The 18,757-nt window shown below is 43.6% G+C and overlaps 1 protein-coding gene across 4 annotated transcripts; it reads left to right on the forward strand.

Annotated features, from left to right (window-relative positions):
• The first annotated feature begins 942 nt into the window (after window positions 1-942).
• On the forward strand, window positions 943-18,506 carry EOGT (EGF domain specific O-linked N-acetylglucosamine transferase). Of its 4 annotated transcripts, none has more exons than XM_050979358.1 (17): window positions 943-1,068; window positions 1,517-1,563; window positions 2,382-2,611; window positions 2,964-3,064; window positions 3,653-3,761; window positions 3,848-3,942; window positions 5,026-5,130; window positions 6,209-6,315; window positions 6,605-6,708; window positions 9,218-9,310; window positions 9,961-10,032; window positions 10,795-10,881; window positions 11,962-12,030; window positions 12,865-12,926; window positions 13,926-14,045; window positions 15,009-15,111; window positions 15,482-18,506. In XM_050979358.1, exons 3-17 carry the CDS (start codon window positions 2,402-2,404, stop codon window positions 15,626-15,628), a joined length of 1,584 nt encoding a protein of 527 aa, XP_050835315.1. In that variant the 5' UTR covers window positions 943-1,068; window positions 1,517-1,563; window positions 2,382-2,401; the 3' UTR covers window positions 15,629-18,506. The 4 variants fall into 4 exon arrangements, with proteins under 4 accessions (XP_050835315.1, XP_050835314.1, XP_050835313.1 ...); XM_050979357.1 differs by having other exon boundaries at window positions 2,387-2,611; XM_050979356.1 differs by having other exon boundaries at window positions 945-1,080.
• Window positions 18,507-18,757: the final 251 nt, after the last annotated feature.

An 18,757-nucleotide genomic window follows, 5' to 3' on the forward strand; every position in this document is an offset into this window, starting at 1 on the left:
GTAGAAGATACCAGATATAGTTGGAATACGGGTACAGATGCCAGTTGAAGGCTTGCGGTACCGTGGGTATTTATGTGCGAGGGGCTAGTTTATTTCGAAATGCACCGCAGCGATGGGGTTGTGGATAATGTGAAATTCAGATTAATTTCCTTTATTCAAGTAAGCGGTGTCTCTGTGGGGTCAGCACCTCTGCCGGCCCCCGCGTTCTCTCGCAGGTTTCCTGGCTCGGGCTGAGCGTTTGTTCCTCGTTTCCCACCTGGGAACGAAGGGAGAAGAGGTCTGGGCTGTACGGGAGGATTCAAAGCTCTTCAGTGTTAGCGCCCGTGCCTCCCCCGGCGCTCGTCACTGCGGGAATTGGGTCACACCAGAGGAGGGTGCGGGGTGCCGGCAGGAGCGCTGCCGTGTGTCAGGGACAGCGGGGAGGGCATCGCCGAGCCTCTGCCCGTGCGCCGGGCGGTGTTGCTGAGCGCGGCCGTCCCGGGCCGGCCCCGGCCCCACTGCTGCCGGCCTGGGCTCGGGGGGGACGCCTGGAACAATGGGGTGCCGGAGCCTGCGCTTCCTGCCGGGCCGCGGCAGGAAAAGGCCCTTTTCCTCCGCATCCTGCGCTCGCAGCTCCCGGGGCGGCAGCGCTTAATTTCCGGCAGCAGAAGGAAGACGCGGCTGCTCCGCCGCTGCTCCCCGCGGGCAGGTGCCTTCGCTGCGGGCCCCACCTGAGCCGCGCCGCCGGAGCCCGACCCGCGCCCTGCACTGCGCCTCCGCCCCGGCCCGGCGGCTCCTCCTTCCCTGCCTGCCTTCCTTCCCTTCCTTCCCTCCCTGCCTCCTTCCCCCGTTCCCGCCGCCCCGGGCGGGGCGGTCCCGGCTGCTGCCGGCGGCGGTCCCGGGGCGGGAGCGGCGGTGCCGCCCGTCCCTCCCTCGCACCCGCACGGAGCCGGCGGGGCCGCGCCGAGCGCTGCCCCCGGACATGAGGATTGAGGCCGGCGGCGAGCGCCGAACAGGAGGAGCGGCCGGTCCCGTGGGCCGCGGGGCTCCTCGGGGCCGGCGGGGCTGAGATTGGCGGTGAAACACGCGGTGCGATACGCGGTGAGACGCGATGCCGTGCCGGGGCAGGGAGCGCAGGGCAGGGCGGCGGTGCCGGGTCTAACGCGGGTATGACAATCGTGGGTCAAGCACCAGGTCCGACCGGGCCGGAGGCTGGGTCCGGGTCTGGGTCCGGGTCTGGGTCCATCATGGAATCCAGCACGGCCTGGCACAGGATGCCGGACACGTTCCCGATGTGACAGTGCCCGGGGGTGGGGAAGGGCCGCGTGTTTTGGTGCCAGCGCCCGGTTTGTGATGGGAGAGGTGGGATCCGTGTGAAATTGCCCGTGCCCCGCGCTGTGTGAGCCCCCGAGTGCCGGCTCAGCGCAGTGCCCGGGCTGTGGCATTGCTGGGAACGTGCCCCCAGGCGCAGGACAGTGTCCTGAGGAAATCTCCTTTTGCAGGACATACCTAACTCCACCTTCCTCTCCTGCTCTAGGCTTCTGTACCTGGGAAAGCTGAAGTGGTTCCTCTCAAACCAAACAGGTAAAACTACTTGTATCGTAGGAATTTTGCTAAAGGCTTCAGTTGAAAGCAAACATGCAAATTTTAGCAAATTATAACTCCAAAAAAGGTGGAGTTTAGATACAGGCCATACATTTCTTTTCCTCAGGAAGTTTAATGGTTCAAAGCAGGGGTGTTAGATGAGAAGGTTCCATTATCAGGAAGGTATGCAGTCAGCTTTAGGGTATACAGATGTGTGGGCCTCTGTGTGTGTGTACATGTGTATATATATAAATACACTTCTATTATATATAAATTTATATATAGAATATACTCAGTAGTCAAGTTTCTTTAACATGATGTTAAGCACTAAAAACAGGCGTCCTGTAAGACTTAGCTATGACCCTCTATTTTTGTCTCCCTATTTATTAGCTCAAAATGGAGAATGTGTTGTTTTTATACTTATTTTACAACTAAAAATCCTTCTTTTCTCACCCCTCCCCCCAACTCTTCTACTTTTTTTTCCCTTCTCGCTTGATATTTCATGCTCTATACTTGGTTTCCACACTGAACTCTCAGGATCCCTTGGCATTTAGCTAAAGTAAACACACCCAGTTTAGCTTGACTGGGAGTTTGTAGTGCATAGTAACACTCAATGACTAATGATTCAAAGATAATCCTGAGGTTGAGCAGTCTGGCCTCTCAGTGAAAGTTTGGTCTTCACAGGAAAAAGAAACCAGCCCAGAAATGCAAGTACAAATTCTTTGACTGTATGTCTGACTCTGACTGAATTCTGTCCTGTGTGCTTGAAATGCTGCAGATATGTTAATTTCTTTCTGTTTTCTATTTTATTTGTAAAGTACAGAACTCACAGGTTGCCATGTTTATGTTGCTTGTGTTTGGATTGCTACTGCAAGAAATTCTGGCGAATTCCCAAGCTGAAAATCCTACTGAATTCCCAAACATTCCAGAAGAGCCATTCTACAGCTACAAAGCCATCAACTTGCCAGATGAGCACATCCCCTACTTTCTGCACAATAACCAGCACATTGCTGACATCTGTAAGCAGGATGCTCTATGCCCATATAAAGTAGGTTTGCTTTTTTTCTGTTTGTTTGTTCAAATATCCTGTTGGGGTGGTTTGATGCAGCGGTTAAAGATGGTGGTTAATTGGTCTCCTTGCCAATTATTCAGGGAAAGGATTTGTCTTAGAACCTATAAAAGACAAGAGTGACATTGATGTGCATGGGTGTCCTCTTTGGAGCCTCTGCTGTGCAGGATGAATCTGGGTGTTGTTTCTCAAACTCTGTTTGAAAACAGACCAAACCAAAAGCCTTTTATGCAAGATTTATGAGCAAGATGTCATTTAAAAGCTAACAGCTTACTGAAGTCATTTCCCATTTTCCTGTTGCAAAACCTGATTCAGTCATTCTGTGTTGCAGAAACACTTGAAGAAACTGAAATCCTGCTGGGGTTATGAGAAATCTTGCAGGTCAGAGAACAGGTTCAGTTACCCAGTGTGTGATTATGTTGAAACTGGGTGGTAAGTTTAACTTAAAAATCCTCTCTACATTGTGGCAAAAAAATAGTGTAGTGCTCACTTTGATATAGCAGTGAAGCAAGCATTATTGTAATACTTAGAATTTAAAGTGTGATTTTTTTTTTTGTGGACACCTGTGTGTATATATATATATATATATATATATATATATATAAATGTGTTTCTTTATGCATAATGAGCCTTTCAACATGATTTTAAAAATTTAACTTTTTAAGGAAGAAAATACTGCTAGAAATGCTTCCTGCCAGAATGTTTTCATTATTCTGATGTAGCCTTGAATTCAGAGTCCTAAAATAGCTGTATTTCCTTTCTTAGCTTTAAAAACAGGGGAAAAAATGTAGAAAAAAATGTGTACCCTTTTAGGGGAGAATAGCTTTAAATTAAATTGTCGTTGATGTTTTCACTCACATGCAGCTGATAAGTGCTTCCTGTTTTGGCATCTTAAATGCCAATAAAATAACTGGCTGGTTCCTCTCTTCCACTTTCAGTGGAAAAATGTGATCTGTTGAAGTTATTACTAGAATTGAGCAACAGAACCTTGATTTGTTTCCTCTCTCCCTCACACACCAGGGCAAGTGACATTGAGACAGCCCAGCAGATATTCTGGAAACAAGCAGACTTTGGGTATGTTCAGGAGAGGCTCAGTGAAGTGAAAACCCATTGCAAGCCTGCAGCAACAGTAGGTATTTCTGATAGATCTGATGCTTTGCACTTGTTTTTAAAAATAATTTTTGTAGTTGACAGGATTCTACTTGTTCTTAACAGGGGGATTCATCTCTGACCTGCTCCCAGTACCTTCAGCACTGCAGAGCAACAAACCTGTACATTGATTTACGAGCTGTGAAGAGAAACCATGACAGGTCTCTGATGTGCCTGGGTTATAGCAAAAATGGGATGGCAGGGAAAAGGATTTGAGAATTGGTTTAACAAAGCTGGATTGCTTGTTGCTATGGGTTTTACTTTTTTTACTTTTTACTGGCAGCAGTTTTACTGCTGATCAGATGCTTGTTTGCTGAAGCCTTGTAAAGGTTTGCCCCTCTTCATTGCTAGCTGCTGCTGGTGGTGTAAAACCCAAGTTCTCACTTTTATGGAATGATGATGGGTGATTGAAATTCTCCCTGGTGGAAGAGAGGTAGACCTTTCTGTGTCGTGTCCTTCCTTGATCAGATGATGTGCAAAATACAATTGCTTTTGTCTGAGGAACCAAGGCATTTCCTGTGCCTTTACACCAGATCCAGCAGCTGCATTTTTAGGTACTGAGTGACTGAGGAGAGATCTGAACCCGGATCTTCTACACCCTGAATTAAAAACCTGCATGTTGGAACCTGGATGAAAAAACCATGCCAGTGGTGCTGGCACGACCCTCTGACTTGTCTTTGAAGTCAGTCTCATGACTGAGACTGCTCTTACCCTTCAGAATGGGTTTTGTCATCATCACAGCCTGTCCTGAAAGCTAATTTAGACAGTGCTTTTAGCTGGCAACTGATTTTCAGGAAGTTTGTTCTTACATGTCGCTCTTCATATGTAATGTAAGATCCTTGGGTAGCAAAGTGGGTTGTGAAATCTGAGGTGAATTTCAGTAAGAAATTGTTAGAAACAAGCAAGAGCTCCAACCAGTGATGGTCCTGTCATGACGGTGAAGCATCACTGTCATGAAACAAAATTTGGTTAAATTACTCATGTGGGTGTGTGTAAATAATTCTTAATAGCATTCCAGCTGCTTTCTAAGATGATGCCTACACCTTCAAGGACACCACCTTGGTTATTTGGGGGTTGTGGGAAATTCTTGATTTACATTGAGGAAAATACTCAAGGTTTAACTATGTGTGAAGTGCTTGCTAAACTGAGACCAAGTAACACTGGCTTGAGTGTGTAATTGAGCTTGCAGGGCGCTGCTGGCCCTGTTGCACAAAATCTGACAGACTTTTTCTAATTTGCATTAGATTCAAAGAAGACTTTTTCCAGAAGGGAGAAATTGGTGGTCATTGTACCCTCGATGTTCAAGCATTTTTGGCTGAAGGTCAGCGCAAGAGCCCTCTGCAGTCTTGGTAAGAATTTCTTGTCAGGGCTGCTTCCAAGTTAATTTGCTAATTATTTTTTATTTTTGTCATTGCCATACCAGCTGTGTGTAGGGGATTTCATACTGAGGAATGACTTGCTCCTTTTGGGGTCAGTTTGAGAGTTGATATTAGAAACCTCTGGTAATTGCATCTCTGCAGAAAGTCTGAGCCACGCTGTGTGTAATTGTGTCCTGCCTCACTTGCAGCAGCAAAGGATGTGAAACACCTTGGAATTGGAAGTTGTACCCTTCAGGTGTTTTCTGGGCCAGGTGCTGGTGCTGTGCCTAATCTGTGTGTGCAAGGGGGGATTGTTTTGTGGTGCCTGAGGCTGGCCCTGTGTGAGTTCCCACAGCCCCTGGGGAGGATGATGTGGATGTGTGCTGGTGTTCCCAGGGGGCCTGGCTGGGAATGTGAGGTGGGCTGAATCCACAGGCTGAGTAGGAAGTGCAGAGCATCACAGTTTGGATGTTAGCACTTCAAAGCTGCCTTGCCAGCCAATTGATGAAGGAACTGAAGCCATTAAGGTCCATATAATAATTCATTCTTATTCTTTGCTTTTATTTTCTTTTTCTTCCCCTGTTTTTCATTGATGTTTAATTTAAGTCAAGAACTGCTGCAGAGGAGGAAGAGTTTTCTCCTCTACCTGCTGTTGTCATCACAGCTGCTCATCCTTGTTTAGATGCAGGAACAATAAATATTGCCTCTACATCCATTATTCCAACCAAAGCATGGAAATCTCACTTAAGTGTCTCTGGCAAGGCAGATCAAGTTGGGTGAAGCCACAGATCCAGGTTCTGAGGCTCTTTGTTACATCCCTGCTGCCTTGATTTGGAGATCAAAGCTGCTGCTCACTCCTGAGATCAAAGGCAGTGTTTAACCTCTAGAAGCCCTGAAGAACATTCCATTATCATTTCAAATAATTTTAATTGTCAGACTCCATCAGTTTTCAGCAGTCCTGTTAACTGAAATGGACTGGAAGGACAGTTACTACATCTGAGACACAGGAAGTACATTTGTTAAAGTGTGTTGATGTCAAAGCATATTCTGTGTGATTGAATCTTTCTAGGTTTGCAGAACTCCAGACATTCACTGCATTAGACTTCAGGCCTCTGGAAGATGGGAAGTGTGACATTGTTATTGAAAAGCCAACATATTTCATGAAATTAGATGCAGGTAAGTGGTATCTTTAGGTTTTTTTGGGGTTTTTTTTTTTTTTTTTTTTTTTTTAACTGGCCACTCTTCTAATTCTATTTTTTTAAAAAAACCCCACATTTTACATCAGATTTCTTTCCTTGGTTCATTCCTTTTAGAGGTTCTTTTCCAGGATGTATTAGGAGGATTCAAGGAGTCAGAAGCAGGGGAAGCCAATATAAAATGCAGGATGCTAACCAGGAAAAATGCATAAACCAATAAAAGTGGAGCAAGTAATGCAGTGTTTTGCTAACAATTCTTTCTTTTTCAGGGGTTAATATGTACCATCACTTCTGTGATTTTGTCAACCTTTACATTACCCAGCATATCAATAATTCCTTCAGTACTGATGTCAACATAGTCATGTGGGACACTGTAAGTCTGCTCTGCTTTTAACATATCTGTGATGGGTTGTATTTCTGCTTTCTAGAGGCTCTGAAAGTTTTAGTAGCCAATCCTTAGTTCTCTTGTGGCCACAGCCATGTGGAACTGATAAATTTCTGGATCCTTTTAATGCAGATGCATGAACAATAGTTAGAGAACAGATTTTCTATGGCAAACCATGGTGCTGTTGGAATGCTTAGCTATGCTAGCCCATAAGTTATGCCTTTTTTTTTGGTGTGATCTCAGAAATAATCTGATCAGTATTTCTAATCTGTAGCATTTGAAGTTTTAACTGGTTTTTAAAGATTTTTTTTCTCTTGGAATATTGAAGTAGATTTGCTGAACTTTTTGTTCTATATTTAAAAAGAAATGCTGTCTTGCATGTTTGTAAGTCAGTAAAGTTCAGCCTGTAGTAAAGAAAACAGCTCAATTAAATCCTGATATATATATTAAAACAGAGTTTAATATTTAATTCCTTTAAGTAGCCTTCTTGCAGTTACTTCCCTCAATCACCTCTCACATTGCCATGATTGCATAAAACAAATTTTTAAGTGGGGCTGTTTCTGCTGTACTGCTGAGTTGAAACCATTACTGTGTTTGAGTAATATTAGACTTATTGGACAGTATTTGAGTTGTGGAGGAGGGTATTAAACTAAATAAAAAACAACGAGGCAATTTGCAATATGCCAGATAAAGTGCATAATTGGGTCCAGCAGTTCTTGAATATGACACTGTGCCACACCTGTTTTGTGATCATAAATTGCTGAGTTTTCTCTCTGAGCATTTAGTGCCAGGACAACTAAACTCCAGTAGAGAACTGCAAATATCCCTTGCTTGCTGTTCAATGAGAAACCTGTTTGGCTAGAATAAACTCTTTTTTTCTAATTCTATTGTATGTTAAAGCTAAAATCAGTGCCATCTGTCAGATAAGTGAGCTCTCTAGGTGTTACACAGGACCTGTTAATCCAGCTCTGATGGCTTTCTGAAGAGATCAGGTGTCAGACAGCATTGCAAATTACTTTGAAAAGCAACTCTTTGTGCTATATCTCAGAATCAAATAACTCTTTCAGATGTACCATTCAAAGTAGAGCCACACTGTTATCAATTTAAATGAGCATCACCTGCCCAGGCAGCTGGAGTTCATTGCTATGTAAAACCAGGTGATGGCACCAGTCAACTGCTGATGAACTGTCTGTGCTCATCAAAAGGTGGACTTGAGCTTATTACTCATTCTCTCTTTTTTTTTTTTTTTTCACTTGATGTAATTAGATTTGGCCACACTTCCTACCTACTGTTCTTATTAAAGAGTAATGCCCTTAGATGTAGGTTAAACAAAGCAGAAAATGAGCAGGAATTCCACTGGGCGTTGGGGTGCAGATCACCTGTGAATGCAGGGAAGAAGTGTTTATAAAGCACTTTTAAGGAGAGCAGAGAGGTTTAGAAAGTGGTGCTTTCATCAGTTCTCCCCTTCTAATCTGGGAGAGCAGTTCCTGTAATACATGGCCAGAAGGGAGTCTGGATTGTAAAATTGATTAATACCTAATGGCAGAGCAAGAGGAAGGCCTCTTGAACCAAAAGAAATCTGGTGCCCTTTAGATTCTATTACAATTCACCAGATATCTCTTCTCTCCTGCTGTCATTTGTATTTTCAGTCTTATTTTCAAATTTCTTATTTAGAATGTTTCCACTTTCCAAGCAGCCTGAGCTAGCCCCAGAGCTGAAAGGAAGCTTGAGTGAGAACCTGCACCAGGGCTACCCAGGGCACATTTAATTGCATTCCAGGAGCCAGAGGTACTGACTCAGCCCTGGGACAGGAAAGGTGACAGATGGAAGGCAGGAACCTTCCTGCTATCCTGCTGGGATAACTTTGGAGGGAGTAGATGGCTCTTTAAAAGCTCCCCAGAGAAGGAAAATTTTTTATTGCTCTATAGAAACCCCCTAGGTGTTTGTTCCATCACATCAGATCATTGCCTCTGGTTTGTGACACCTGTGCCATATGCAAGTGACAATCCCCAAACAGGCAAATGCAAAACAAGCTTGTTGTGACTTGTTACCTCAAACTTCAGTGCTGCACTTGAATTCCCAGGTGTTATTTTTTCAAATCTCAGAAGCTGAGATTCAGGCCTCCTACCATCCCTGTGTTTGTGTTACCTCAAATTTAACTTGTGTTCTGTTGACTCTGGGAAAAGTAGTAAGAAATTCTCAATCCTAACTCAGAAATTATTATCTGCTACTGAAGAAATTGTCTACTTTGCTAATTTATAGAAGTTCTTATTAAAAATTACCCACCTGAGAGGTAATTTGAGTTACCTGCCAGTGCAAACCCAGAGTTTGGTGCTGTGTAATGTCTGTATTCTGTGCTAGGCTGCCTTGGGTCTCGTGGTGGTGTTGCACATATTAACTGTATTAAAGCTCATATACAGAACCTGTAAATCATGAAGAGAGGTTCTAATATGCATTTTTGTAATTGTGTACCCTTGTTTTTTTGCATTCCTCCTAGAGCTCATATGGCTATGGTGACCTGTTCAGTGAGACATGGAAGGCATTTACTGACTATGAAATAATTCACTTGAAAACTTTTGACTCCAAAAGGGTATGGAATTCCATATTTTGTTTTAATTCATGGTCACTAGGGAGCCAATATGACAACATCTCAAGCTTCTTGCAGTTATGGGTGTTCCAGAGGAAAACATTAATACTTTCCATTCATGTTTAATTTGTGTAATATGAGTATTCTACCTTAGAAACAAGAGACAGGACTGTAACCTGATTCTGTGTTGTATCTATCCTTTAAATAGATGGACCTAATTTGTGTCCTTCTGCAGGACTCCCAACTGAAGTTAAGGGTTTTCAAATGGTCTTTCTGAAGTCTTCTGATTCGTCCTGAGCTGTTTCTTTGCCCCGTAACTCTTGGCATTTTTGCTGCTTATCATTAAAAAAAAAAATTACACCAAAAAAATGCATCTATTCAGAGCTCATTTCAGCCTCCTCAGTCTAGTCATAAACTCCCTAACTGGTTTCCTTCTCTTTAGTCCATGTTTGTTCTGCTTGGGGGCGTTTTCATCACCTCTTCCCACACTTGCTTGTCCCAAAGGAGAGCTCTCTTGGGATCTGTGTTGTGTTCATTGGCACAGCCAGGCTGTCCTTGGCAGGAGCAGTAATTGCTGCCTCGTTAGGAGTAGGGCTGGCAGTGAATGGGCTGGGGAGGAGCAGTGGGATGTAACTCCTGTGATCCCCTTCCAGGTGTGCTTTAAGGAAGCCGTGTTCTCTCTGCTGCCTCGGATGCGGTATGGATTGTTCTATAACACCCCTCTGGTGAGTTCCTCCCTCCCTCCATCCCTCCATCCATCCCTCCATCCCTCCATCCATCCATCAGCCTGCCCTCCCTCCATCCCTCGCCTGCCATCCATCCCTCCATCCCATCCCTCCCTCCCTCCTCCCTCCCTGCCCTCCCTCCCTCACCATCACCTCCAGTCCATCCCATCCATCCAATCACCATCACCATCCCATCCCTCCATCCCATCCCATCACCTCCCATCCATCACCTCCACTCCATCCCATCCCATCCCTCCCATCCCATCCCTCCACTCCCTCCCTCCCTCCATCCCTCCCTTCCTCCCTCCCTCCCCACCTGCAGGGTAGATTCTGAGCTGGGGAATCCCTCCAAGGTAATGAAATACACTGCAGTGAAGGTTCCAGCTCCAAACGGAATGATCTTCCCTAAAGATTGGGATTTTTAAGTTATCCTAGCTGGCTATGTGCAGTCTCCTATGTCAGAGCTCAGGAGGTGCAAATTGTTCCCCTTTAATGGGTGGGCACTGTGAGCTAACTGGTATTTTTGCAGAGCACAAGAGCTTAAGCACAGTCAGACTTCCCTGAGGGTATTAGCTCACACACTCAGGCTCTAGCACTAGAGTTATATTTCCTTCTAAATGAAAGTGCCCCTTGTGCTGCAGTGAATAGCACAGTGCATGGTACTGGGCTTTTGTTCCACAAGAATGTTACAAACCTGATCACAAAGCTCAGTTTTCTGAGTGAAATAACCCTGGATATTAACAGTTCCTTTTTTAATTTCAGATCTCTGGCTGTCACGGCACGGGGCTGTTCAGAGCCTTTTCTCAGCATGTGCTGCACAGATTAAATATCACCCAGGAAGGACCCAAGGTGTGATAACTGCATAAAGCAGCTGCAATATGGAGCTGGTGGTTCTTGCCAGAGAACAGCAGCAGCAAACTGAACCCAGTGGGGAATGGGGTGTACCTGTGTACTTTTCCTCCTTTCCTGTGATGTTTAGGGTTTGGTTTTTCCCCGTCAAGGCCTTCAGAGAACAGTTGTGTATGTTTGTGGAAGCTGCCCTTCTGTCTTATTTCTGTAGGACAGACTTTAGAGCACTCTCCTTCCAACCTTAGGGTCTCATCCCTGTGTCCATTCCCTGTGCTGGAGGCTTTTGTGTCCTGAGTCAGACACGAGTTCCATGGAGCAGCAGTGGGGATCCCAACAGCAGAGCAGAGCAGAGCTTGCCCTTTATCAATCCCTTTGGATACTGCTGAGCTGGGATCAGAGCTGGAAACAGAGGAACCTGCTCCTTCCATGCTTGCCCAACACCATCTGTGTGCTCTGGGCTTCTCTGCTGCTCTCACTGATGGTTTCTGCACGTTGCCTTGGTGGCCAGGGCAGCTCTGGGCTAGCTGGAGTGTCTGCTGGAGAGTAGCCCACAAATTATTGCTGAGGGGCACATTCAGAGCTCTGCACAGGCATCTAGTTATGCTTCTCCTGCTGACACTAATGGGAGCCATGCAGTTAAATCTCTTTATTTCACTTGGAGCGCTCACCCCTGTGAGTCCAATTAATTAAAAGAGGTAAAAGGAGGAGCTGTTATAGAAGTAAAATATTTTTTTTCCCGAGGAACTTGTGCACAAGCCATCCAGAAAGCTGCTTTCCTGCTTTCAAAAACTGCCAGATAATGTGTAACACAAAGGCTCTTTTGTACTGAATAACAGAAATCTTTCAGAAAATATTTAGTTCTTGGTTAGTAATCAGACTTTCACAAAGTTTTTGATGCTTTGAATCTGGCAGAAAATACGATGTGCATTTTAAGCTGCTTACACCATCTATTTACTACGTGTGGAAGGAACATATTTAGTTGCTCAAATAATTGCCAGAAGTAAATATGGAAGAGTTTGGGATTGTTTTTCTTGTGAGGGCTGCCTCTTAGCTAATACACTGCTGCTTCTTTCTTTTTAGGATGGGAAAATTCGAGTCACCATCCTCGCCCGCAGCACAGATTACCGGAAAATATTAAACCAGAATGAGGTGTGGTCCTTTGTATCTTTAAAAAATATTTGTAAGAAGTTAAATTTTGCTTATTGGGTTGATTTTTTTTTTTTTTTTTTTTGGTACAGCCAAGACATCCATTTTCTGGCAAATCTTGGACAAATATGTCCAATGTTTATAGTAATTTGTTCTGAAATGTCTTCTAGGCAGTCTCCATTTCTGCACCCCAGACACTGAACCTTGCTGCCCTTTCTAAATATCCAGTGGAGGACTACAAATGTAATACTGAAAGTATTTCCTCTGAGCAAACAGACACTGCAGATCTTCTGATAAAATTAAATTATTTCACTTTCAAATTATTCCTTTTATTTCTAGCATCTCCAGTGTTGAAGTCTAACAAAACCCTTTGTAATGCCTGCAGATTGGAATGCACAGGCCCTTGCATCAGAGCTTGTGCCCTCAGAACATATTGAATTTCCATATTGATTTATGGTTTTGAATCATGCAACTTCATGGACTTGTGTAAAATCTTCTTTCATGGTAAAATGATGTTATTGAATGTTTTCATACCTGCTTCCACTCTTTACTGTGAGAGCCTGACAAAAATGAATTGGGATTATCATCCCCACCTTATGGAGGGAGAAACTGAGGCTCTTGTGCTGCAGTAGCTCAGTGGCAGAGCAGACAGAGCAAAGGATTTGTGCTTTTTCTGCTGGGCTGTCCTCAGTTGATGCCTCCACTGCTGCTCATAGTTTGTGTTCTGGTAAAATATCAAAGGCAGAAGTTGGTTTTATCTTCCCCAGGTCAGGAGTGCCAGGGAACAATTAACTGAAGGAGGACACCAAATTTTTGTGTTTTTATTATTCTCCCCAGCTTGTGAATGCTCTGAAAACAGTGTCAACGCTGGAGGTCAAAGTGGTGGACTACAAGTACAAGTGAGTTGGTGGAGGAAGCTGCTGGGAGCTCCTGCTGCCTGTGGCTGCTGCCAGCTGGGTCTGTCCCCAGGGCTAACCTGGCAAAATCCAAGGACTGGCAAGGAAAAGTGTTGGGTGAGGTGGTGGAGCACACCCATTCCATAATGCACTAGTTAGGGTTAGAGGGCTCAGATTTCAGCTGAATGAACAAGGAACAAGGCTGGAAATCCCTTTTGTTCCCTCTCCCAAGGCCAGCTGTGTTCCCATCACCTTTTTGCCTTTTGCTCTGCAGTAACTGTGCTGAAAGAGGTTTCTCTTCTATGATGTCAGTGTCTTATTTTACATGAGCCTTAGTTTGGTGATCAATAATAACTCTGATTATTTGCTGCTCTGGTGGCCCCCGAGGACACCACTTGAGGTCAGTTTGTGGTGCCAGCTGCAGCAGGCACTGTGCCAGGAAGAAATGAGCTGAAGAAGTTCCCAAACAATGCATGCCTGTCCCAAAGGGCAGCAGCTCTTTGATGATGCAGGAAGAGTGAGAAACAAGCAGCACTGAGACAATCATGTTCTGACCAAACAGACAGAGGGAGGATGTTTATTTGTGTGTTTTACATTACACTGAGTGCAGCTCAGAAACAGGTCTTTTATGTTTTGTTTGGGGTATTTTGTTCTTAGTTTTGGGGGTTCCTTTTAAGTGATGCATTTTTTTTTAAAGTAAACAGAAAAACCCTTAAACTTACAAAAACTTTAAACTGACCAAAGTACTTTTGAAACAAGTTCTTGTGAAGTTTTGAAACCTGCCTGTATTTCTTTTACTTCCATGCTGAGTTACTGCTGGCTGCAGCACTTGTGATTCTTAGTATTATTCCTTGAAAAATCAGTTCTCTGTTCCAGCATTCCCTTCAGCCAACCAATTTTGTGCTTTCTCCATGTTCTGCTGGAGTGGATAGAGCTGCCACATCATCTTTTTTTATTTTTATTTTTTTTATTTTTTAACCACTTTTGTTGTGTTGTCTGCAGGGAGCTTGAATTTTCAGAGCAATTGAGAATTACCCACAACTCTGATATTTTCATTGGGATACATGGAGCTGGCCTGACCCACCTGCTCTTTCTGCCAGACTGGGCTGTTGTCTTCGAGCTGTAAGTCTGTCTGTCCTTCCCTTGCACACACAACTGCTCCTGTTTGTTGCTGTGTGCTAATGAAGCCTCTCCCTTCCTGGTATTTGACCATCAATGTTTGTCTTGCAGCCTTGTTTAGACTTCATATTTGGCAGCCTCTTCTCCTGGGGGTCAAAAGAGAGAAAGCTTTCATTATAAAATACAGTGTAATTATATCATACAGGCTTAGCCTGGGATTTCTTACTCTTCCATGGTACAGATATAATGGGGAAAGTGCAAACAATGAGAAAACCTCATTGCTGAGGCTCTGCCTGGTGAGTCTGAGCTCTAAGGATGTTTTAGTGATCCAGGTGAACTGATTATGTGCATGTCCATTCATATCATATTATTGATATGAATTGATTATTGATTTATTATATACAAACCCTGGAGGTTTTTATATCCTCCTTTTTCTGCTCAGGACACGAGCATCAGCTTGCTGGCCAAGGTCAGTCCTGTGTTTTGCCTACATTTCTCTTGTAGCTTCCTTTAAAACATATTTTGTCACAAAGCAGGGGTGTTGGCAGACACTCCAGCTTATAGAACAAAGCAGAAATGCAGAATTCTTCTTAGAAGAGCTCTGAGTTCTCCATCCTGGGCAGTCCTGCTGTGGGAAGGCTGCAGAACTGGTGTTTTGCAGCATAGGCTTGGCTGGAGAATGTTTTGTCCAGTCTCCAAATAAGTTCAGAAACTCAGGGGTTGTTTTTCACACGTCCAAGAGCTGCTGCAGCTGGACAGGGACATGTCTGACATGCAGATGTGCCTCAAACTGCCTCCAGGGCCACATCTGGACAGCAGAAGGCAGCCCTTGATGTTGCTTCAGAATTTGCCCACAGTTTTGGTGCCTTACAACTGGACAACAGACATTTCAATTTTTTCCTGTTTCACCCTGGTAACTTCAGCATCACCTCTGTAGGTAAATATGTTTTTTCTGCCTGTCCCTAGATACAACTGTGAAGATGAACGTTGTTACCTGGATTTGGCAAGGCTGAGGGGCATTCATTACATCACTTGGAGGAAAAGGAATAAAGTGTTCCCTCAAGATCAGGTAAAGGTGGCCACACTGCAAGGGTGAGGGGCTGGAACTGAAGGACTGCACAGCTCTCCTGCTGTACCTACCTATGTCCTGGTGTTTGAAATGTGATATTCATTCCTTAGGCCAAATTAACTTCCCTGTTAAGATTAAGAAATCATTTGATATTAATGGCTGAGGGAAGAAGAGAAATGAAATTAATTGGCCATGAACCATTCATAGCATGGCTGTTATGCAGTTCCTTTGCTGATTCTTTTGCCTCAGAGCAGATCAGTGGATCAGAAATAATAAATTAAAATGGCAGATCCTCAATTTTTTTTTTTCTTTTTTGAATGGAAGATGTATTGATCTTTTCTGTCTAAAAGTCCTTATCTTGTTTTTCTAGGGACACCACCCAACACTGGGAGAACATCCAAAATTTACAAACTACTCCTTTGATGTGGAAGAATTTATGTATTTGGTGCTTCTGGCTGCAAATCATGTTTCACAGCATTCAAAGTGGCCATTTAGGGTAAAACATGATGAATTCTAAATTAGACTTCTGACTGAAATACTGTTTTTAATTAATCACAGAATGGCCTGGGTTGGAAGGGATTTTAAAGCCCATCTCATTCCACCCCCTGCCATGGGCAGGGACACCTCCCACTGTCCCAGGGTGCTCCCAGCCCTGTCCAGCCTGGCCTTGGGCACTTCCAGGGATCCAGGGGCAGCCTCAGCTTCTCTGGGCACCCTGTGCCAGGGTCTCCTCACCCTCACAGCAAAGAATTCATCCCTTGTACCCAATCTAAACCCACTCCCTGTCACTTTGAAGCCATTCCCCCCTGCCCTGTCACTACATGCCCATAAAAAATAAATTTCCCCTGTGAGGGAAATAACCCATTGTTAATTTGTCAGACAACTTCTTAGCACCATACTTCTACTTTATAATTTCTTTCTAATCTGGGAGGTTTTGATATGTAAAAACTATTTTTAGACTATTTCTGGGGTTTTTTTTTGCACTGTATTTCTACATTCCAGGTTCTGAAATACTCTTTGTACAAAGACATGTCCACCCATTTCATGTAAGGTTTTCTAGGGTAGGTCCAGGGTCAGCAGACACTGCAAGCTTTGCTTTAAATTTAGAAACATTTTCACATTAGAGAGCACAGCCTGATGATTTTTGCATTTAAATATGAACTTTGACTCTTGTCCCTGTAGTTATAAATGCTTCAATACAAGAGGTCTGCACAGTAGGTTCAGTCAGTTTTCTGTCTCAGCAGGTAAATATTTTCCTAAGTGAGTACTTAAAATTTCAGGTGAACTGGGCATTTCCTACTTTTTCACAAAAAACAGCACTCTGCATTGGAAAACTTGAGCAAATTGGAAAAAAACTTGATTTTTTTGAGGATTCTAAAGGGAATAGCCTTCTAGGTTTTTTTAAGGACAAATGATAAAATGTGTAGAGTGTCTTTCAGCTGCAGCTGAAAGGAAAGGAACAGATGAGGAACCTTGTTCTTGGAGTCACTAAAAGCCTAATATTTAACATTCTTGTTTCCTCAAAATGTTGGAGAGTTAATCCAGAAAACTTTTTAAATGAAATCTTTTAAAGCCAGAAGCACAGTTCACTGTTTTCAGTGAAGGGAACATTAAACCAAAGCTGAGTTCTTTTTGCAATTCCCCCTGGAGCTGAGATGTTCTAGAGAGGAAAATAAAAGGTAGTGTAGTTCTTTTGTCTTAAGTGGGGCCAGAAGGATGTGTGGAAGAATCAAGTTCAGGAATCAAGTTCAGTGAGATAAAACCCCAGAGTTCTGTGTTAAATTATGGATTTCTGGGCAGTGTATGCCCATGCTGGACTTGCAGTCCAGCCACACAGTTCAGGTGGCTCGGGGCAGGCACACATGTATGGAAAAGCAGAATTCTGGTAAATACAAACAATTCACTGCTCTCATTGTAGGTGGTATTGGCTTCCCTTCCCCAGCAATTTCACAGAGTGTGGGTGCATTTACTGCCCTGTCTGTGCTGCCAGGGATGAGTTACTGCAAGCACAATTTCCATACAGATCTCTCAGACCTGAATCAGGGCATGGGGAAGCTGGGTAGAGCTGAGACCTTCATCTATTTTGTGTATGTGGTGCAATTCTTCCTGGAGAGTGTTGTTTTATTGAGGGGAAAAACTGTTTCACTTTAAAGGACCATAGAAGCAAAGTTGCACTTCTTAATATGAGGTGGGAGGGAAAAAAAATATCCCTTGAGCAATACCATCTCCTGTATTTGTATGTCTGTTTGGGTTTCTGCCTTGTGGGATTTGTATAAAGCTTAAGCCAGTAAAATGTCTGTGTTTGAATGAAACCAAGTCAAAGGAAAGAAGACATTTAATTATGAACTGTGCACATTTTTTTTTTTTAATAAAAAGCTTTTTAAACTTAAAAAAAAAAAAAAAGTGTAAAATTTTTGGTAGTTTGCCAGGTTTTAAAGGCAAATGTTTTAAATACTATTAATTGCATGGAGTCACATGTCTCTGCTTTCTCCTGCCATGACAGGCTGGTGTTCTGGGGTCCAAAGTGACATTCAAGTTTATTTACTTCAGAATCATTCAGAGGTGATGCTGCCATCCTGCACTGCTGGCTTTAGTGCTGGGCATTTGAAGCTTGGTTTGTGAAAATCTTTGTGTATATTGAACTTCCTGGGGTGCAGGTGATGCTGCTGAAGGCAGTGGGTGAGTGCTGGAGTCTGCACAGGAGCAGCTAATGAGGAGCTGCTCTTTCAAGTCATCACTAAAACAAATGGTTGAACATATGTGTGGAGGAGAGGCTGCAGGGACTTCATCCAAGGGCAAAATATCCTGCCAACATTCACCAGTTTCAGCAAATTTGAGTGCAGGGTCAACAGTTGATAGCCAGCCTGTTATTCAGCCTTTATGGTTTAATATTGCTGGGATGACAAGACTGCTTGTGTTGATCAGCTTTTCAAATAGCACAAGATTTTCTTGGCAGCAGAAGGAGGTTTGGTTGGATTTTTGGGTTTTGCCAGTAAATCCTGAGGGAGTTTGGACAACAGCAGAAATCTGGATTGTGGCTTGAAGAGCATCTGGACCATCTTGGGTGTGTCTGGAAGATGGAATTTGAGGGAATCCATGAGACTTCTGGGCCACTTGATCTTTTAAAGCAGGATCTAGCTCTGAGTTAAGTTTTCCTAACAGATCATGGGAATCTTGTTCCTTGTTACTTCTGATTTTTTAAAAAAGTTATTTTTTGGTCTCTCCAGTTTACCCAAGTTTGGAGTCTAAGGGGCAGCTTGGCATCAGTGTGATGAATTCAGTTTTGGGACCTTGTGCAATGTTGCAAGTCCTAAATGCTTTTGGGATTGCCTGTGTTTCCTGTACAATGTAAACCAAGAGCTGGATTTGGAATTAAAAAATAATTTATGGATGCATGCAGTTTCTTTCCTTTTTACTTCAGAGTTTGTCAGGTGTAATTTCAGGTTTTTTCTTTGGAGAGTTCTGTGGAAGTTGGCTAAGTGTGAGAAATGGCTTGTGAAGGGGAGGTGGCAAATCAGCATTATTAATCTTAAAGAGTCTGATTATAAATATTAAGGCAATACATTTTTAAAAGCCATTAAGTAATAATGAAAATGTTAAATTCTTGCTGTTAATCTTACCAGTACCATTAATGAGATAACTCAGG

This window comes from Serinus canaria, chromosome 12 (genome assembly GCF_022539315.1).
Source record: "Serinus canaria isolate serCan28SL12 chromosome 12, serCan2020, whole genome shotgun sequence".
NCBI classification, from domain to species: Eukaryota; Metazoa; Chordata; class Aves; order Passeriformes; family Fringillidae; genus Serinus; species Serinus canaria.